The following is a 21,658-nucleotide window of genomic DNA, read 5'->3' on the forward strand; positions in this document are numbered from 1 at the left end:
ATTTCGCAGAAATTTTTTTTCGTGCGCGCGCATTACGCAAAATGCAGGCGCGCGTCCTTTTTTTGGGTGTAAATCAAGCGTTAATGGTCAACAAGCATTCACTTTGGCTTTATTGCCACAGCAGCATCTTTTTAGCTCGAGCTGCATTGTTTATCAAACGCTATTTGCTTTTCTTTTTTTTTTCAGCTCTCTCAATTTTCCAGCTTCAGCTAAAAAACAAAAGTAATTGAGCTGTTTTTATGGCGCGTGCAACGCCAAGAAGAAGCAGCGGCAAGCAGCAGGTTGAGTTTATGATGGCGACTCAGCCTCTTGCTGCATGTTGCATCATCTTTATTTAATTAACTGCAACTGTCTTTATACAGTGACTTACAGCAAAATGCAGTCACTGCTGCAACAAATTTTAAATGCAACAACTCATTTTATTCGAAATAATTTTTTGAATATTTATTTTACACTTTTAATATAACAACAAAATTTTTAAATTTTAAATAAATATTTAAAATTTTGCGCTAAAAAAGTAGCAGAAAAATAACAAATTTAAGCTGATTTTAGGCAACGTAGTTTAACACTTTAAAGCTAAAGATTAACCTTTAATTTAAAATTATTAATTCCATACTATTATTTCCATATTAAAGCTAAAGATTCAGCTTTATTTTAAAATGATTAATTCCATGTTATTATTTTTATATGAAAGCTAAAGATTAAGCTTTATTTTAAAATGATAAGTTCCATATTATTATTCCCTTATTAAAGCTAAAGAATAATCTTTATTTTAAAATGATGGAATTACCATATATGGAATTACCATATTATTATTTTCATATTAAAGCTAAAAAATAATCTTTATTTTAAAAAAATAATAATTTCCATATTAAAGCTAAAGGTTAATCTTTATTTTAAAATTATAAATTTTATATAATTATTTCCATATTAAAGCTAAAGATTAAGCTTTATTTTAAAATTATTAATGCAATATTATTATTTTATATGAACTTTAGCTATAGCCTAAAATCGCTAGAAATAGCTATGGCAGCGCTAATAATAAATTAGAATATGCTAGTTATTACTATTAATGCGAATATTAATTAACGACTAAGCTATGCTGGATTTAATGTAACGTTTAATATAAAACGCTATAGAATTAAATGTGTTGCCTGCTGCTATTTGCGGGGCAACGGGGGCGGGGGCAGCAAGAAGTATCAATGTCGAGCATCACATCACACCCGCTTCAACAGACGTAATGCGTGCATTGTGTTTGGAACGGAACGCGCAGTACTTAGGCGGAAGGTCTTGTGCCGTTTGACATGTCAACTAATCCAATGCGCCATATGACCTCGTTGCGCTTAAAAGACGAAAAACGGCAGCAGCAGCAGCAACCCTTAACGAGGTGCTGATGCACACACACACAGCTCAATCTAACGCGCGCACACACACACACACATAGAAACACGCACGGGTCCCATATAATTAGTGTAATTACCTCAACAGCCTACTAAATTCGAGAAAAATGCAAACAAAAATTAAGAAATCACAACATTTATATCCCCCTGTCAACGAGAGCCAACGAGGCAATGAGTCTACAAGGCAGTCAGAACAAAAGGACACACACACACGCACACACACACATGCAGACATGAGCGCAAGCGGACCCTTTTTTTGAGTCTCAGATCTCGTTGCTGGTCTCTCAAACAATTGAATTGGCATTTGGTATCGACATCTCTAATAACAGGGTGGGATTGCAATTTCTATTTTCATCTCATCTCATCTCATCCCATTTCGTTTCGTTTCGTTTGAAATTCACTTTTCGCAGTTGCATTGTCCGTTATACATCCGCCACAGTGGCTGCTAATTGTGCCACAACACACACACACACACACACACACACACGCACACAGTTGCCAATGATTTGCCAAAATAAAAAACATCAAATCTATTAAAAATAGTCGCTTTATCCATTAACAAAACGTCGTTGCCACATTCCAGCGAAGACGCACATTCTGCTTATCATTCTGCCACGACCCTAGGCACGTTGCATGCTGCACCGTTGCACGTTGCACGTTCATTAGCCCTTTTGTCGCCCAGTTGCGCATTTACATGGAAGCAGCCGCCTTTGATTGTTTACCGCCCGCCTTTGGCTTTAACGAAAATATTTTGGCTACTGTGCGGCAGCAACATAATTAACGCCAAAATGAAAATATTGTATGCGGCAAGAGACTCTTTGAAGTGCACAAAAAAAAAAGAGAAAAACGCAAGCCAAACAAGCGCTGAGAAGTGCAAAATGCTGAATTTTCGCTGGAAAAACGCACTGAACAATTTTCATTTGGTTAATAAAAAAAAAAAGTGTGCGAAAAACGCAAACCGAATTGAGCAGCCATTTAAGCATTTATAAATGGTTAAGCCCACAGCTCTTAAACATTTATTCTGTGAAATATAAATCATTAAATTGGACTTTAAAAATGTGCAACAAATATTATTTCATTATATGAAACTGCATAAAATAATTTTTAGAATTTATTTTTTTACAAAGCATTTAATTATATGGCATTTTTTTCATTAACAACCTAAAGTTTAGCATTTTAGAACTTTAAGTAATGCATTTTTATATGCTTAAATTTTTAAATTTTAATTTAGTGCAATTATTTTATTAATTGCAGCTAATTAAGTCAATTTATTTGCTGCGAAATTTAATTTAATTACAGTTCTTATTAACTAACGATAACAATTGCAGTCTCAGCTGCAGTAGCGATTTTACAACCTTAATTTATGCACTAAAATTTTTAAGTTTAAATTTATTGCAATTTTTTATTAACTGCAGCTAATTAAGTCAATTTAATTGCTGCACAATTTTTATAAAATTACAATTGAATTAACTAACGATAACGATAATAATCGGCAACAATTGCAGTCTCAGCTGCATCTTGTTTGCTTTGTTTTAAGCTTCAGGCACCGAAATGTATACACAGTTCTGATTTTAAGTTACAGTAGGCTAGTATTCATTTTTTGGTTGGTTTAAACAGATATTAGTAGTGCTAACATTTAATTTTGTATACTCGACACACGTACAGAGTAACACAAAAACTTCTTCAGATTTTTTGGTTTCATCATTCGCGTGTTGGCATCAACAAAGAACCCGTTTCAAATTATTAAAGTTAAATACTGCAAATTCGCAATACAACAAAATCAAACTCTCAGACACACACACACACACACACACATACACACAGAGAAGAAAGCAAACTAGCAAAATTTTAGCAATTGTTAACAGAGCAAAAATACATTTTCAATTTAAAGTACACACGATGAATCGTCAGTTGGAGATGCGTGGTAATTTGATTCGTTTAACGCACCAAATACAAAAAAGTAAGTAGCCAACCAAACCAGCCAATCAATCAGCCAGTCAAAACTCATAGCTAAACTAACATTGAGCAGCCAGAAACTGCGGCTACGTGACCAAGCCCAGATTCGAGCTGCCCAAGAAGAAGCCGCCGTCGCCAACGCAAATGGCCGCCGGCATTGAGAAGAGCAAACTGCAAAGCGGCGCACGCATTCCAACCGCCACGCGCTGCCTGTGGGGCCAGAATAGTCTGAAGCTGCGCAACGAGTGCCAAGTGGCCCATACCAAATATTATGTGAGCATGGCCACGTTGGAGCAAAGCGCTCGCGAGCTTTACAAATGCGCCAAGCTGCGCAGCAAGATTTCGGAGCAGGGCAAGGCCAGAATCAAGAATCAGCGCGACAGCGATCATCGCAACATCGATCGTGCCGATAGCTCATCAATTGAGGAGGATTCGCGCAAGTTATCGCAGCAATCGGAAAGACTGCATAAGCTATTTTTATTAGATGATGAGTCAGCTGAAATGAGCGTTGGCAATGAGTATGATAACGATAACGACAACGAGCAGCATAACGATGACTATAACGACAACTATATTGGTGATAATGCAAATTTTATCAAATTTAAAAAACTTAATGCCGTCAACCAGCAAAATTCTTCAGCAGAGAAACAGCTACGCACAAATTAAACATTTTAACATAAATATTTCCCACACACACACACACACATATTTGTGATACGTACGATTCAAAGCTTACAACGATTAAGTGTAATCGAATTCATTTCAGAAATTTGCTCTAAATGCGCATGTCCCTTCCCCCATATAAAGGAAACCCACTGAAAATTGACAATAGTGTGTATATTAGAATAATATATGCGTATTTTCCAATCAATTTTCATTAGAAGTCTTTTTGCTAACGTCCAAAATATTGTTAAATTAATATTTTTGTAAGTTAATAAAGCTTCATCAATTAAATGTCAAAGGTCTGAAATCTTAAAAAAGGAACTAACGAAAAAAAAATATAATATATTAGAGAATACAATAGAATAGGAATAGAGAATATGAAGCTTCTTCTTTTTGGAATAAAAGTGTTCACGTTGCTTTACAAAATCCTTAAGTATAAAATTTTATTGAACTACGCATACATTTAGTGAAAAATGTTCTCGTTGCTTAATTGTCGTTGTTATTTTGCTCTTGCTTCAGAACTTGGCTATAGTCTTTTGGTTGAGTATCTTGACCAGCTTGCACATGGCCGACTCGCGGCACTGGCCACTGGCAGCTTTGTTGGCATCCAGCTGTGCGGCACGCTCGCGATGCATCTCCAGTATGGGATTGAGACGTTGCTCCAGCTTGGGCGTTGGTTTGCACAGCAAATCGCCATTGTCCGAACGCGGATGGGCGGGCGAATAGGGCGCAAAATGCAATTGTTGCAACTGCTGCAGTTGCCACTGATTGTTGTGCGTGAGATGTGAGTGCGGCGGAGAGTTCGTTGGACGTGCATAATTCAGATAGTGCTTGCGCCGCACTGTGTTCCTCGACCGACCGAAGTTGAGTTGTCGTTTCGGCAGTGGATTGAACGCAATGGGCTCAAGCTCCTCCTGCTTGTGCTGCTCCTCCATGAGCTTGTAAATGCGCCGCTGGATTTTGATATTCTCCACAGCCAGTTTGAGCTGCCTATCCAGATCCTCGATCTTTTGCATTTTCTCATGCTGCATTTTGCGCACCTTCTCGAAATACACCTCGTACTTGTTGCCCAGCCGATCATCCAGCTGTGTCTTCCACATGAGCGCAACAGCGCGGCTGGGCTGGCTGCCCGACTGCCACAGCTTCAAGCCCTTGCTGGTGGGCACAATCATGCCCAGATTGTGCTCCGGCGTAAAGCGACAGGGATGCGATAACTTCAGCTGCGTGCGTAGCATCAAATTGGGCTTGCTAAGCCGCAATGGCGGTATAAATGGTCTCAGTGTATTTGCCAATGACAACTTGTTTAAAATCTTGCTAAAAGTGCCACCATCACAATTCCATAGCATGTTCAAGGTATCTTGAAACCAAATGGCATAAACTTAATTGCAGCAACTAAAACAGACACAACACACTCACTCGACTTAACTTGATTGATTTGATTTAATAGCGCGCACTTGTTTATAGGCAGAGCCATAATTCGAGTTTCGTATTCAATTTGTAAGCAAACGAAAACTAATTAATTTAGTACATTGAATGCCAAAATGGTAAAATTCTTCTAATAAAATATATATATGTTGTATAAAGTTTTTGTGTTTTAAAATTAGATTCTAACAACTGAAAATTGAAAAGTAAACTGCAAGATATTTGATAGCAAATGCAAATGCAAACTATAGACAAAAAATAAAAAGGAAAAATGTTGTTAGGCAATTTGAATGGACGAAATTACACTGTGCTAATTAAAAACACTTATAATATTGTAATAAACTTAAATTTAAGACTGCCAAGCTGCAATTAATTTTAAAACTTTTCTTTTTTGCTCGAAACGTCTTGGATTTGAGCATGACTATGTTGTACCATTTTTTTGTTCGCTGGCACCCTAAAAAAAAACAATATATCAATAAATATGAGATCTTGTAATTGAATCCAACATTTGTACATATCTCTCGATGGGCATTACATAAGTAAGCTGTGCCGTAAGCACAAAAGGTCGCATCCCTAACAACATTGTCAACACTCTACTACTATGTATTAAATCCAGGGGTGGGTTAGCGAGAAAATTATCAAACGAGCGTACGAAAAAAAAAAGGAATGTTACATAATAATAAGGAAATTCAAATGCGAGGTACGAGCGTAACTGACACGTTGGTTGGTCGCCTGCTGCAGGGATGGAGAAGGGCAGGGGGAGGGTAGCAAATGACCCAAAACAGACATTATCATTATGGGATAAATGGGCAACCATGAAAACTGTGGAAAATCAGCGGCTGTAACGCTCAAAATGAAATGCATACAAAGCGAAAATTGAAAAGCTGCGACATATATAAGCTGCTGCTGTCTCGCTCTCTCCCTTTCTCGCTCTGCGTGAGCAGCGGCTTGACATATTTTATGCATTTTGACAATTGCCACTTCAACGGAGACGCACACGGAAATCAAAGCGAATTTATGACTGCGTGCGTGAGAGCGCAGAGAGCAAACTACATAAACAAACAAACAAACAAAAAGAAGCAGCAAAAAATTAGAATATAAATAAATAAATGAGCTTGTGCATAATTTATGCATTTAATGTAAGCAGACAATTTGCTAGCGCAAGACCAAACAAAATACATACTTAGCCTCGCTTTAAGGGTCGTGCATTAGCTTTGGCACGGTGGGTGGAGCGGGCGGGCGGGCGCAGCGAGCCGCAGGGCTGAAGTGGAACATAACAGGCAAATAAGATTACCTATGTGGCAAAGAGAGCAGTTCGTATAGTTAGCAATAGCTTAATTTATATTTGAGCTATGAGCATGCAAAACAATTTAAAGCAGTTGCAATAAAAAAGAAATATTCAAAAATTTTGTTTCGACTTACAAAATATATTGAGAAAAATATATATTTTTAAATAAAATATAAATGCATATTTTTTATGAATTTGAGTGTCCCACGTTTTATAAAAAAAAAGCACATATAACATTTATATAAGTTTGTAAATATTTAAATCAAAATATAACAAAAAAAAATTAGTTTTATATTGAGCAAAAATATATCAACGTTTTTATAATATTTAATAATCAACTTTAATTAGTTTATCTTGATGTTTATTTATTTTGCATTTTTTTTATGCATTTATAGAAACTTTTGTAGCCACCCTCGCTGCCTTGACTATCAAAAAATGATTTCAGTTGACAGGCAGCAGTCAGCGCCGCGTCAGAAATCAGAACGAACAAAAGTAAAACGGTAAAAAATGTGGCAAGTGGCAAATGTAGTACGTAGATGAGGCATAAAGTTGAGTGCCACGCCAAGTGTGGGGGAGGAGCAGTAGCAGCTTGGGTGGAAATGTGCTGCATGCAAAGCAGTTCAAACTACTTGAAATGTTAACAGAAGCGCAAACACACGCACATAGAGAGAGAGAGAGAGAGAGAGAGAGAGAGAATGGGAGAGAGGGAAACGCTGGCAGGATACTTGATGAAGGAATCAGGAGCACGGTTCATTGACGTAGCAAATTGGTACTTCCTTTGGGAGCGTCTTGAATACCGTTGCTGCTGCTACTGCTACTGATGATGATGGTGATGTAACTCCCAAAACGCAGCCAACTAATACGCAGGTAGCGGCTGAGAGCGAAAGAGCGCGCGCTAGTGCGAGCGGAAGTGCAGCAAAAGTATCTTTGAGATACGCATATTAATGGCACTGATTGTGACGCACCGATATAGCACACAAGCGGCTACTTGAATTACATTTACATGCCGGCACCTCACTCCAACTCTCACTCCAATCCACTCCACTCCACTCCAGTTCGCTGGCGGAACGTCTTAAGCGCATTATGCCAAAAGAGAGAGAGAAACATTCATTCATGAACAACAAAATATCTAAGCGAGATCTTTGTGCGTATCTTTTTATTATGTCAAGCGGATGAGTTTGTTTACTTGTCACAGATATACGAAAGAGACACCAGCCTCAGATACAATCTAAACTGAACTGAGCTGAGCTGCAAGCGCGCATAATGTGCGAATTTTCCGCAGGCCCTGATCGTAAAATTTATCCCGGCCACTTGCTGTAAATCTTACATCAAAGTGGCGCCTCTGGGGGGCAGCAACCACATGAAACGCAAATGTTGCTGCACATTGTTGCAACACATGCTAAGTTTAATGAAATGCTTCAATTCAGATTTCAAGAATTTCGTACATAAAATTTATAAAGGTGAGCAAATAAATTTAGAATACAAAGCAATCAACCAAATAAAAAATATAAAATATAACAGTTGAAAAATATATGTAAATATAATTGCCAAATAATTTCAATGAATTAAATACTCAAGTCTTTTTGCCAAGCTGAGCCACCTACTGCGCTTGAGCCTGACGCTAAGCAGGCGCAAACCAACGGTAAATGCATGCGAAGTAAAATTAACTTGAACTGTGACTTTCCGAGAGCGTGGGCGCAAGAGCGCGAGCGAGAGCGACGCACCTAAATGGGGAACACAAGAAGCACGAAAAAAAAATCAAAAGAAAACACAAAATTTGACACAAACACAAACGCAATTTACCGGCATTTGCATTTACACACACGCACACGAGCGCTGGAGCGCTAGGACTCCAGTTCAAGGTTATTTGAATTGCAACGACGCAGTTTAAAATTATTAGTACGCATTATTAATTAGAAAACACTTGTGTGCAGCTTTTTTAATAAACACTTGCACTTACACAACAAAACAGCAACAAAATAAACAATAACAAACAAAAATTAGCTAGGTCAATGCACTGCTGCACTTTAACACATTTGCAATTTGCACAAAACAAAAAGGAAGAAAAAATTGTATGCATTGACCCACGGTAACAGCTCAAGGTGATTTCAACTGCATTATAACGAATAAGAAAACACATAATTAATAAAAAAAAAAAAACACTTGCTTGAAACAATTTAAGTAAACACGCGCACTTACACATACATAAACGATTTGCACTAAATAAAATGAATTTCAATGTCGCGCCTAACTTCAAGTCGACACGACACGACTATCGTTTAATACATCGCGCGCGCTCGTTATCGTAAGTAAGTTCACGGCGTTTTGAGTTCAAGCCGCGCTTCGGTTTTGTTTTTTCGCGCTTTTAAATGTTTTTTTGCGCACATAGCAATGCGTGAGTGTTAATTTAGTTAATTTAATTAGTGCAAGTATTAATACATTGAATAATGAGTGCAATGCATTATCATAAAACTAATGCGCAATTTTATTTGCAAATTCTTTGCACTTGTTGGCAACTTGCGCCGTTCGCTTATGCTATGTTCTTTCGTTTGCTGCTTTACGCGCGCTCTCTTTATCTCGCGCCTTCGGTGTGTGCGCGACAATTAGTGTTGGTGTAATTTATAAGTGTATGCAATTTTTTGTTGTTTCACTTTTGTGTGTGCTTAAAATTTTTCGTTGCATCAATAATCGCTCTCTTAAGCTGCTCTGTCTCTTTTTCACTTGGTAAGTTGTGCTTTGCTTTAAGGGCAGCTGCATTTGCATGCGTTGCTCTCTTATTTAAGTGAAATATTTGTATGATATATTTATTATGCTGCAAAATGCTATTATTTAAGCATATTTTATTGACTTTATATAAGCTTATTAATATTATATATTCAAATGGGTTTAAGTATAAGCTTACATTAATTAGCTGCTGCTGCTATACTAAAATATGCTACTATTGCTACTACCATTTTACAATTGCTCTTATTTTAAGCTTAATATAGTTGATGCTGTTACTTGTGCGTTTTATTAGCTGCAGTGTCTTTGATTATAAACCCAATGGGTGGTATTGTAATCTCTTTTGTGGCATTAGGAGCAATTGGCGGCAACGTTGAAGTCAAGACAATGCATTTGGGGTGGGGCTGCTTTTGTTGCTGCTCCATAGAATTGTTTCCAAATAATACTGATAATGTTAATAATGCTCTTACCTTATAGCTCACAGTTTAGTTCGCTTAAATTCCCGGAATCACCACAATAGGCTTAAAGCATAGTGCGCCTCTGTTGGCGCTTCTCAAGCTGATGACCACTTAGGCAACACAAATTGAGCAGCAAATCAGCTGAAAATAATTTTGACAACTTCAATAGAAACGCTTAGTTGCATTTATTGTATGTTAAATTTTAGTTTAATAATTTATTAAGCAATTTATTAACGATTTATATTTATTATACAATTATTGCAATCTTTAGCATACTTAAGACTAAGCCTTACTTTTATTTAATAAATTAAATTTGCCTAAACTGCATTAAAATTATAACGTTTGCATATGTGTTGCATGCCACACAGCTGTTGCAGCCATTATAGCGCTAATGGGCTCATTAATAACAAAAAGAAATTGAAAAAATATATTAATAATTTTTTTATTGAGTCGGGCGACTAGAAGAATTTGACAGGCTTAATTAGTTTGTTACGACATGTGGCAGCGACTGTTGCAAGGCAGCAAGTGGGTAACGGGCAACATCCGTTTCCCATTTTGAGCAATCGCTGAAGGTTTGAGCGATGGATCAAGCGAGCGATTGAACTATTGAACTTGCATGTTGCAGCAATTTCAGCTCATTAAAATGGGTTCCGCTGGTTGTTGTTGTTGCTGTTGTTGCATGGAAAGTGTCCAAACGCATGTGGGAAATGAGCAATAAAAACGCAGTCAGGAAATCGAAAGACAATAGAATTGCGGCAACAGATCGCTGCTGGCCAAAGGTAGCGACTGAATGTTGCTGTTGCCGGTTGTTGTTGTTGTTGTAAATTGTTGGCGTTGGTCATGGTGAACCGTAACAACAGCAACTGTCAGTCGTAGCAGTCGAAGGGAACAAGTGCGGGCTTAACACGTGCGTGGGAGCCAGACACAGAGACAGAGACAGAGACGAGAGCCCAAAGGCTCTAATTAAGTACAACAACAGCTGCTGCTGCTGCTGCTGCTGCAGGCAACTGGCATCTCGCTCTTTTATTTAGCTAGATTTATGTAAATTAGCTGACCAGCTCGTCCTTTTGCGCTGAAAGGCGCAAATGATTCCCAGAAGGCAGCCATAGAGCTCGAAGTAGGCTTGCCCCAGAGGCATGCAACGCGCCGCCGCCGCCGCTTTTCATTCACCTATATTTAATTTACATACACACAACATATATATATATATATATATTTATTTAAGCAGGAATGTGCGCATTGCTTTATGACATTGTTGTAAACCCTTTTAGCATACAAAGGTTTGCCGGCTCTATAGGGTTAAGCATTGTGGCATGCGGCACACACACACACACACACACATGTGTGTGTGTGCATATCCTTTGCTTACCGCTTTTTGACCACCCTGCTGGCCACTGTTGATTTTTCGCGGTCTAATAAAACAAGCCCCGTATATTGTGTGTGCGAAAGAGATAGCACTAGCAAAAGAGTTGAGCATTGAGAGCTTCGCTCACATGCCAACGTTAAATGTTAAAGGAAAAAGGCATCTATTGGCATTTTTTCCATGGAAATCACGAAAAACCTTTTTCTCTTAGCTGGCTGCGGTTCGTTTTGGTTTTCTTTTCTTTCTTTTTTTTTACTGCTGCCTCCTTTTAGCGGCATCCAGCATTTAGCCGGCGGTCTGCCCTTTGTGCTTTGGGTGTGAGCAATTTGCATAGCACACACAGCGCTGCCTCTCTCTCACTCTCGCCCTCTCTCGCTTTACTAATTTGTCATTGCTAATTGCTATAACTAAGCAGCAAGCAGCTGTCAAGTGTTTGGCTCACTAACTTGAGTAGCAGCTAACTAACTTGATATCGCGTATTGCATTCTTTATATATATATAAAGTCATTCAAATTGCGAATGTCAGCGTTAAGTATTAATTAAAAACCACAGCAGCTACAGTCAACTATCGCTAAGTTGCGCCAATCTTTTAATATTTATGACTTGAAAAAAAAATGTATAAAAGTGGACTCAGCTAAGTCTACGCAGCTATATATTTTTATTAAACTTAATACAATACAGAATATAAATGCTAAATATAGGAAAAATTTCTGTGCTTAGGTGTTCAATATTTTGATGGCAGGGGAATTTTAAATAGAGGCGTAAGCCATTTATATGATTGAAGAATGGAAGAAAATAATAAAAGTATATTTGTAGTATAACTAAAAATAAAATGCAAAATCAACATAACAAATATAAAAAAAGTTTATCAAAAATACTGCGTAGATCAGAAAACTAATAACTACATTTAAAGCGGGATTTTAAGCGGCCCTGAACTTGAGTACAAATTTTAAAAAAATTTAAAGAAACAAAAAAAATAAATAAATACAAAATAAATTCTGAGTTTCTAAAGAATTTTTAAAAGAAAATTTCAAGAATAAAATATATAAATTAATTGAAATAAAATAAAAATATATAATGAAACAAATAAAAATACAAAATTAATTCTGAATTTCGAAATAATTTTTAAAGAAATATATATAAATTAATTTAAATAAAATAATTCAAGTGCCTACCAATATGCAGCAAAAAAATTTCTAGTTAGAAAATAAATAATACAATTAAAATTTAAAAAATGTTACCAATTTTACAAACTTCAAATAGAAAACCTCAACACTAAAATCTGTTGCCATATGCTTAAATATTTAATACTTAGTCACATTTATTGCTTGCCCACTGTATCAATCCCACTTCAAAGTCTGGAAATGCACAAGCAGCTCTCAACTCAAGTTAACCTTTCAAGTTTTATTGTTTGTGTGTTGTGTATTGTTTTTAAAGCTGCCTCAACTTAACTTAAATTGGAGGCTCGCGCCGTTGATGATGACACATGCTTTAGTAGTTGGCACTAACAAATAAACAGAGGCGGCGGCGGCGGCAATAAGAGAGAGCGAGAGTAAAACAATAAATAAATAAAAATGCCGCGTCAGCGTTTCAGATCAGGCGATCACCCACAAAGTGCAAAGCTAAACAATAACTAAAAACAAAAATAAAACTGATAAGCTATCGGACATTTTAGCTGCCGACTAAAAACAGCGATACACACACACACACGATAAATTTAGTTGCATGTATAGACAGCTGAATTAGATACACTTGTAAAATAATATATAAACAATATATATAAAAATAAATATAGCTTAGCAAATTAGCTACAATATTATTAGACACACGAGAACTTTGCTGACGTGGTCTAAATAATACACAGAAAGAAATTCAAATGTAAAAATTATAAAAAATTAATATAATAATATAAAATATAAATGCTAAAAAATTCAAATATAAACAATAAAAATGTTATATTTTAAATTGCAAAAATAATTTCAATAGCTTAAATATTTTAAATCAAAATCCAACAAAAAATTAAATTTATTAATAAAATAAATTTTAAATTCCAATTTCAATAATTGAAACATGTTCTAGTAATATAAAAAATTAAAACTATAAATACTGTTACTTCATTATAATTCTAACAAGTTGTAATTTAAATATAAAAACTATAAACTAAATATTAAAGTCCAACACACTGCTAATGAAAAGTTTAAAACCAAAGTTGAGCTAACAAAAGTTTTTCTCAGTCGTATGATAAGCTGGAAAAAAACCCAAAGTAACTTGAACTTGTTTGTAAAATTACATGTTGCATTTTGCAATAAATATAGTTTACAAATATAATAAACAAAGAAAGCAATTATAAACAATTCCATTGCACACGCATATAGAGAAACGCACACAGATGATCAAACGTAGCAAAAAGTTTATTTTGAGGCATGCCAAACTATTTACAATGTGTACAACGTCCCAAACCCCCCAGCACGCCCACTTGGGGCGGGGAGTGAGGCATGGGGAGCTGAGTTTAATGGCTGTGATGGTTTTGTTGCTGTTGTTGTTGTTGGTCATGAGTTGCCCGTGCCGTCTGCCGTCTTTATAAACAGTCAACAACTTTGAGGTAAATGCTGTGCTCGCTGGCGAGCAACGCAAATTTGGCATCGAAGCTAATATGGTCGATGGTCTGATCGCAGAACTCGACGCGATGCTGGCGCAAGAAATAGATGAGACCAAGTTTAATCTGCAGCTGGCCAATCTGCAGTCCTATGCAGTTATGTGGCCCAGCGCCAAATGGCATATACGACATGGGCGTCTGTTTGGCCTTGTTCTCAGCATTGAAGCGTTCCGGATCGAAGTGCTCGGGATCGGGCCAGTACTGAAAGTTACAGAGAGAAAAAAAACTATTAGCAGCAGCTAGCGCACTCAATTGACTTGCAACTTGCCTTCGGATCATGATGTATGGCCAGATTGGAAATGAAGACGGGCATGCCACGCCTGGCATAGCATTCGGCATGTGGCCTGAGCGAATAGAAACGCTTCTTATTAATTGGCGTACACTCGCGCTCCAGCAGCGGCACAATTGGATATTTGCGCAGCGTCTCGTCCACCACCATCTCCAGATACTGCATGCGATCGATGAGCTCAAAGCTCAGTCCCTTTGATTCGCCAAATGTCTGTCGTATCTCGCGACGCAGTCGCTCCTGTATCAGCGGCTGCTTGGCCAGCTCGAAGAGTGCAAATGACATGGTCGAGGAGCAGGTCTCAATGCCTGCAACCTCAAAGCTTGCCGCCTGTGCGGCCAGAAAGTCTTGATGATGCGTGAAGTGTGACTTGTCCTGCTGCAGATCCGCCTCCTTTTTCAGCGTCAACAGCATTTCAATGAGATCATTGCGCAAATCGCCGCCACGTTCGCGCTCCTCGATCACCAGCTGTATGACCCGACGTAGAAACTCCGTATGCGGTTCGGTGAACAGCTTGGAGCGCAGCAACGGCACCAGCCTTGGCAAAAAGAATATCATAAAAAAATCAATTGTCCGCAGCACATTGGGCCTAAAGATATCCTGACAATGTGAACCGATTTCCGATTGCGTATTCCTCAAACTGTATGAGCGTAGACCAAACGCTATCGATGCTATCATATCCGTATTATATAGATCGCATACGTCTTTGATGCTGACGACAACGCCGCGTGCGGCATCGCCACGCCGCAGATCGCGCGTCAGACGCTTCAGGTACCATTCCAGATCGCAGCCAATCTATCGAAAATAATCAAAATTAACGATACAATATACACTATCAAACACAACACTTAATTACTGCGAAAAAGTCGAAATAAAATTGGATTTTCAGTTTTAATATTTTACAAATTTATATGCAATTAATTTGACATATTAATAATTAATATGTAGCGCAAAGCTTCAGAAAAAGAGTTTTTCCTGCTAAATAAAAATTTAAATTTAGTAGTAAAGATTTTTTTATTTCACTTATTCACTTCTCAAAATTAGTTTCACTTATTCATTTCTCAAGATTTTTTTAAATAATTTTTTAATTTTTTTTAAATTCACAGAAATCTTGCGTTGTTTCATGCAAAAGTTTAATTTAAAAATATTTATTTATTTAAATTATTTTTATCATACCTATTCTTTTTTTTTTATAGGTTCTATAATTGAAATCCAACAATGCAAAGTTTATTATTAACTTATAGTAATAATAATAGAATATTTTAAAAATATAGATATATTTAAAAAAATTTTCAAATATTATTTGATTAAAAATATATCATAGAAATTTGTTTATTCATTCTAAATAATATTTTTTTAAATATATCTAAGCCATTAAGTTGCAGCTAATTTTGTTTACTTTAAATGAAACAAGTGTATTGTGTGTTCGTGGAAACTAAATTTGATACAGAGACATGTGTTCCACTTTTTCGGGCCTGGGCCTAGGCCTAGCATAATATGCAGCTGCGTATTGGTAGCACATGTGCTTATCGGCCATAAAACGTGATTGTAAATATAGTACAAACAAACAAGCTAGTGCGTACTAGAATGTGTGAGAAGAGTAAGTGGGTCTTTCTGATTTTTGTTGCACAGTGTAATTGTGTGCAAGCAATATGTGGACTTGGCTGCAACTTGAACTCACTGGCTCGACCTCTAGACCGAAGAGCAGAAAGCACAAATCACACAAACAGAATCGAGAAGCAAACAAAACTGACAACGAAGATGAGAGAGAGAGAGAGAGAGAGACAGAGCGCGCGCATTAAGTGTAGATAGAGATTCAGACTCACCTCCTCCATGAGCGAGAACATTTGCTTGATCTTCGCGCCCGTAAACACCGGCGAGAGCCGTGTGCGTATCTCACGCCATTCGGGCTGTCTGGCGAAGAAGAGATTGAGCGAGCCCATCTTGTCATGGCGCATATCGCATTTGGCGAAACGATTGGAGAAGCTCACGAAATCCTCGATGAGCACGGTGCGCACCAGCTGCAGATCGCGTATTAGCAGCGCCGGCTGATGAAACAAATAGATGCCCACAACGGGCTCATCGCGAAATCGCTCATCAAAGTAGAAGCGTCGCAGCTGCAGCGCAAACGATTCCTCCAGTCTGAGCACCTTGCTCAGATTGCCCAGCAGATGCGTGGGCTGCACAAATTTGACGCGACGTCGCTGCCAATAGACATAGGTGCGCCTGGACCAGATAAACACCGCGGTCAATACGGTGACAATGGCCAGCAGAATGTTCGTGGAGTAGACCATGTCGAGAGAGCGCGACAGTGTGACCAAAGAGTCGCAAAATGCAGAAATGCTGACGAAGAGCGACGAAGTGAAGACAAAGAGCGCGAGTCGCGTGGCGGCGTGAGCTTTTTTTTTTTTTGATTTCTTTTATTGCCGGTAGCAGCAGCTGTTGTTGTTGTTGTTACTGCAGTTGCAACAGCTGTTCTCTAGCTTGTCTGTCGTCTGTCTGTCCGCCGTGGCACGCTTCTGTGCCCGTTTAACAAATTAAATAAATACTTAACAAATTATATCACAATCTTAAGATTTTTTTCGTTTTTGGTCTGCGGTGCGCGCGGCCACGACGGCAATGACAACAATTCCGTATAGTAGAAGAAAAACAGAGCGACGTCAACAAGAGCGCTCTGGCAAGAAGAAGAAGAAGCAGCCGCAAAAGCAGAGCACATACACTTTCAGCACTGAGTTGTTGTTGTTGTTTTCGTTTTGTTGCTGCTGCTGCTGCCAAACACAACACAAGAATATAACAAAAATAAAACTAAAAAAAAAAAAAACAAACGCACTTTTGCAAGCTCCCGCAAGCCGACGACGACGCAATGAACTGACGTGACGTCGACGCTGAAACTGATGGGCTCCCAAAAAAAAAATAAAACTTAAATTGCGAACACTCTGCTGCTCGCGCTAACGTCGCTGGCGTCGTCGCTGCTGCTGCTGCTGCTGCTGTTCGCTGCTGGTTCAGTGTTCACTGTTCGCGATTATCAACAAAAAGCAAGAATACAAAATAAAAAGCAAAAGCAAAAGCGAAGCCAGAGCGATTGACAGGCCGCAATAACCGCAACTGGCGTCGCAAACGCCCCCGTCATCATGATTAACCGCAAAATTGCTGCTCACGTTTGTCAGCGGAGGAGTGAGTGCGTTGGTTAGCGGGGCTGCGGGGGCCTGGAGAAGGCCAGAGCATTGCTGCTGAGATCTACTTACACATGCTCAAGCGACACAGCACATTTTTGTTGATAGACATAACATGCAAAGAGCGAGAGAGCGCGCTCGCACCAAAACAAAGAGAGAGTGAGAGAACGCGCACGAGAGCAAAGAACCAAAGAGCCAAAGCGTTATTCGGACATGTGTACCCGGCAGCACAGTGGGGCTAAGCTATTAGCTGTATCAATTAATTATATCAAATCAGTGCTAATGCAATTTAAAATAATGCATGATCAACATCAAGCTTTTGCTACACTGTGCGCTGACATAACTAAAGCTAATATTTTAATTGCACTAGCACTTTAAAAAATTATTGAATTAATTTATTCAATTAAATGCTAAAGCTATTTAATGATTCACGATCATCAAGCATTTGGTTCACTGTGCACAAATAAAAGCAAGCAAATCTTTTATAATATATAGCTTAATTATTTTATTTGTTCGACTAAAGGCTTATAATCAGCAACATCAAGCATTTGCCCCACTGTATAGCAAGCAAATCTTTGACAATATGAAGTGGTTTGATTACTAAAAATAATTCATGATCAACATCTCAAAACTTGCACCACTGTGCGTCGTCAACAGTTGAGCCGCAAATAAAAGTGAATATGAAAAGCGAAACTCCGATAGCAAGTTTTGCTCCACGTGACAAAGCTAGTGAGAAAAACAAACAGCGCTCATCAGCAAAGAGAGTGAGAGAGTAAGAGCAAGAGAGATAGAGCTACGTTTTGGTTTTGAATATCAATATTATTGCTGTTGTTTGTTCTTTGCTTGACGCTACTGCCGCTGTACTGTGAGAGCGAGAGCGAGAGCGACAGAGCAGCGGGAGCTTTGTTGTTACTGTGGTATAAAAATAAAACACGCGGTCGACTTACTCGCCTGATATTCTTATTGCCATTTGTTTTCGTTTCTACTTTAGCGCATTCCACTTTAAGCACACCGCCGCTGCCGCCAGGGCGTGAGCACTGTTAACAACCAGGGCTATGCTATCACTCTACTGACCAAGCACAAGTGGCCCTGCTCCCACCGCTCTCATTGCAACGCTGTCTTGGCAAGCGCGTAAATTGAATCTTGGCTAAATTTAGTAAATCGCTTACTGAATGCCCAAAGGCAGCCCGCAGTTGGCACTTTGGCAATTGTTGAACAAATTGCTGCAGACAGACGATGCTTTGTTGAGAATTGCAGAAAAGAGAAAAGAGCAAGAGCTCAGGAAAACGGAAACTCCATTTACAACAATTGACAGAAATTTGCACTTGTGTGTAAAACTTTTACTACATGTAACTTCAGTTCTCAGGCAGGCTCCACTGTCGATGCTCTATAAGCTTGAGCTTGATTTATGGGTTTTGTTAAATAACAATTATATTTTTAAAAATAGTTAATTCATTGAATAACTAATTATGCGAAGTACGCTCTAAATTATATTTGTCAGAAGCCCGTCCCGCTGGAATTTTACTAATTTATTTATGAGAAGAACCTTAGATAATATTAATATATATTTGCTGAGTATTTTAGCTTTAAAATTTTTCAAATTTATATGTTTTTAATACAATATTGTTGAAAAGTCGAGCTTTATAATTTTCTAAATTCGTTCCCTAGAAGCAAATAGCAAAGCAGCTTTCTACCTTCAGGAATAACTCTTTAGTTGTAGTTATAAATATACTTAAAATATTTGCTCAAATCTAACTAAAGCTAGCAATATTTCACTTTTTTTTCTATTAGATTAAAGTTTTATCAACCATAACTGGGGTGTTTTTACTTCGGTTTATTATTAATGCACTCTTTGCGCAATAAAATAATTTCGATTTCTATTAATGATAACAAATCCCCAGATATTGAATCAAGGCCATATAAAAGGGTATGGCCAATTCGTAGCACATTAAAAGTGAAATCTTTTCGCTTTTTTATTGTTTTGTCGTTTTTGTCTTGTTGCCCATTCTGCTTTCGAGAGGGAGTGAGAGTTGGACAAGAGTCGAAGTTACAGTTACAAATGTGCAACATTTCCGCTTGCTTCAGTTTGGGATACCAAAATCTGTTGGCCACATTGAACCGTGGAACGTCTGGCGATGTGTTGTTGGTGTTCCAACTATGGAACGGGCCGCCGTTTGCTTTGCTTTGATTAAATTTCACGCACGACCGCATTGGCAAGGGTTGGGAATTGAGACTCGTTTTGTGTGGTATGTGTGCGTGAGTGGGGGTGGGGTGGGAGCAGTTATGTGGGTAGTTCTGATTCGACAGACAACTCTCGAAATATTGGGAATGGGTTTTTGCGTTGACTGCAGTTCGATTTGCATTTGCCAGGGCTTTGCGCCAAGTGTTTGCCATTCAGCTTCGAGAGCAACTCCACCCAACAAACATCCAACGACCCAGGGTCCCTTTCTCTTCTCTCCTCTCTTTTTCTCTCTGTAGCATGTCTTGGCAGCAGCGCGCCGGTGATGTGTCAATAATCGGTGTTGCTTATGCACACAACGGCTCTGCAAACACGCGCGCACTTGTCGCGGTGCGGGTTGAGCGGTGGGTGGTTGGGTTGGGTGGAGTACCTCTCCTACCCCAAAATAACACTTGTCAGTCAAATTGAGCTCAATGCGGCTCAGCGCGCTTGCTGCACAAATCAAAGCCGTCTCAATAAACAAACAACGTGCGCATTTCGTGTGTTTGGTCTCCCTCCCCTACCCTCCCCACTCAGTGAATGGCAAACTCCCTGTTAATACCACCCAAACATATTTTGATAGCGCAGAGGATTTAATAGCGCCTTGCGTTCTATTTAGTTTCTTTGTTTTGATTCCATTTATGCTGTTGACATTAGAAATCTTTTAATTATTGTCACGTATTGTCACCACACGCACAAACATCACACAGGACACGCCAGGACGACACACGCATCCCAAAACAAATAGAGCTGCAGTAGTTTTTTGTATCAGCGTTGTTGACATTTCGGTTTTGCGTGTGTGCGACTTGTGAGAGTCGCGTCAGGTGGCAACGCTTAAAAGCCTTAACGCCTCGCCTAAAAACATAATGTGGGCTAAATGTGGGTTAAATGCTGCTGGTGGTGATAGTGGTGGCACATACATTATCTTACAAACTTGTCTGGGCATAAGACAAACACTTGTCTGAACCACACTTGCGGATCAATTTTGCTGGCATTATAGTTTGGGCTTTGTTTTTGGTTACAGTTAGAAAAGCTCTCCGGGGTAACTAAATTGCCAAAACTACTTAGAGCGCTTCAATGAAATAGAAGAAAAAGAAGGAGAAGTAGTAGAAGCTGTGTGATTAGTTGAGTAGAGTAGAGCAAGGACAGCCAAGGATAGGACGGTGCTCCACAAATGTTGCATTATATACACAAATGCCACAAGTTATAAATACTTATTCTAGCTCTAGATCCAAAGATTATTAAAATCATAGTTAACTGCGCTTGAAAAATTGAAGCAAAGCCATAGTCAACTGTAAACTATTTGAATATAAAATATGATTCAGGAAAAACTTTAGACATTTAATTGGTTTTCATTTGTTGGGATAGTATTATTGCTTCGAATTGTACATTCATAGACGTATGGGTTTTATTTATGATCTGAAGCCAAGGGATCAAAAGATATTTCAATTAAATTTTATAAATCAAATTTGAAATATTTATAATATTAACACATGTGTATTTCAATATGATTACTGAAAGGCATCTTTGAACTTTTATTTATTTAAGCTTCACTATCTCTCACTATTTCATTCTTTTTGCCCACTCAAGCTTTCGTGCCTAAATACACAAGCACTACTTAGCTCTCATAGCTTAATTAGGATTACAGTTATACATAGCTGCGCCCTCCCATGTTAATTACTCTACAATATCTATGTTTAATCAGCTGTTGCCGCGGCGGCTGCACCTGCATACATGGGATTTGGTATTGTAATAACATGACCCGGTCAGCAAATCTTAAGGTGAGCCCAACAATAGAGTCGCTCTCTATACGCACACACACACATGTGTGGATTAAATGGGGAAGAGACAATAGCAAATTTTCCTCGTGTGTGCATAGTTCATGTGGCAATTTGGATTGCGATTACTTCGCATCCATTGATCTTGGGCCCGAGATAAAGTGCGCAAAATAGATGCGTAATTTGACGTTAATGTTACGCTAATAATAATCTGTCAGCTTGCATTAGACATGCCTCAAAAACAAACACACACACATGTGTGTTTTGCTCTACCTA

General features: G+C 38.3%; 3 protein-coding genes across 4 annotated transcripts; 1 reads left to right on the top strand and 2 right to left on the bottom strand.

Moving 5' to 3' along the window:
• Positions 1-2,995: 2,995 nt before the first annotated feature.
• LOC108606900 lies at positions 2,996-4,256 on the top strand. The gene is made up of 2 exons (XM_017997431.2): positions 2,996-3,360; positions 3,430-4,256. The coding sequence occupies exons 1-2, from the start codon at positions 3,300-3,302 to the stop codon at positions 4,020-4,022; spliced, it is 654 nt and encodes a 217-aa protein (XP_017852920.1). The 5' UTR covers positions 2,996-3,299; the 3' UTR covers positions 4,023-4,256.
• Positions 4,257-4,438: 182 nt separating this feature from the next.
• On the bottom strand, positions 4,439-5,586 carry LOC108606899. Of its 2 annotated transcripts, none has more exons than XM_017997428.2 (2): positions 5,436-5,586; positions 4,439-5,376 (listed from the first exon to the last, which is right to left on the bottom strand). In XM_017997428.2, exons 1-2 carry the CDS (start codon positions 5,491-5,493, stop codon positions 4,535-4,537), a joined length of 900 nt encoding a protein of 299 aa, XP_017852917.1. In that variant the 5' UTR covers positions 5,494-5,586; the 3' UTR covers positions 4,439-4,534. The 2 variants fall into 2 exon arrangements, with proteins under 2 accessions (XP_017852917.1, XP_017852919.1); XM_017997430.2 differs by having other exon boundaries at positions 5,446-5,542.
• An 8,028-nt stretch (positions 5,587-13,614) lies between these two features.
• On the bottom strand, positions 13,615-16,553 carry LOC108607055 (probable cytochrome P450 6v1). The gene is made up of 3 exons (XM_017997667.1): positions 16,040-16,553; positions 14,196-15,008; positions 13,615-14,128 (listed from the first exon to the last, which is right to left on the bottom strand). The coding sequence occupies exons 1-3, from the start codon at positions 16,505-16,507 to the stop codon at positions 13,850-13,852; spliced, it is 1,560 nt and encodes a 519-aa protein (XP_017853156.1). The 5' UTR covers positions 16,508-16,553; the 3' UTR covers positions 13,615-13,849.
• Between the last annotated feature and the right edge of the window lie 5,105 nt (positions 16,554-21,658).

Source organism: Drosophila busckii, chromosome X (genome assembly GCF_011750605.1).
Source record: "Drosophila busckii strain San Diego stock center, stock number 13000-0081.31 chromosome X, ASM1175060v1, whole genome shotgun sequence".
NCBI lineage: Eukaryota > Metazoa > Arthropoda > Insecta > Diptera > Drosophilidae > Drosophila > Drosophila busckii.

What these genes read in the sequence shown, in the direction of transcription:
- LOC108606899 (XM_017997428.2), bottom strand. Translation starts at nt 5,493, where the DNA reads ATGGCTCTGCCTATAAACAAGTGCGCGCTATTAAATCAAATCAATCAA. An exon ending in AATCAATCAAGTTAAGTCGA is followed by an intron (nt 5,377 to 5,435) that starts GTGAGTGTGTTG and finishes TTTGGTTTCAAG; the next exon opens with ATACCTTGAACATGCTATGG.
- LOC108607055 (XM_017997667.1), bottom strand. Translation starts at nt 16,507, where the DNA reads ATGGTCTACTCCACGAACATTCTGCTGGCCATTGTCACCGTATTGACC. An exon ending in TGTTCTCGCTCATGGAGGAG is followed by an intron (nt 15,009 to 16,039) that starts GTGAGTCTGAAT and finishes TATTTTCGATAG; the next exon opens with ATTGGCTGCGATCTGGAATG. An exon ending in CCATACATCATGATCCGAAG is followed by an intron (nt 14,129 to 14,195) that starts GCAAGTTGCAAG and finishes TGTAACTTTCAG; the next exon opens with TACTGGCCCGATCCCGAGCA.
- LOC108606900 (XM_017997431.2), top strand. Translation starts at nt 3,300, where the DNA reads ATGAATCGTCAGTTGGAGATGCGTGGTAATTTGATTCGTTTAACGCAC. An exon ending in AACGCACCAAATACAAAAAA is followed by an intron (nt 3,361 to 3,429) that starts GTAAGTAGCCAA and finishes AACATTGAGCAG; the next exon opens with CCAGAAACTGCGGCTACGTG.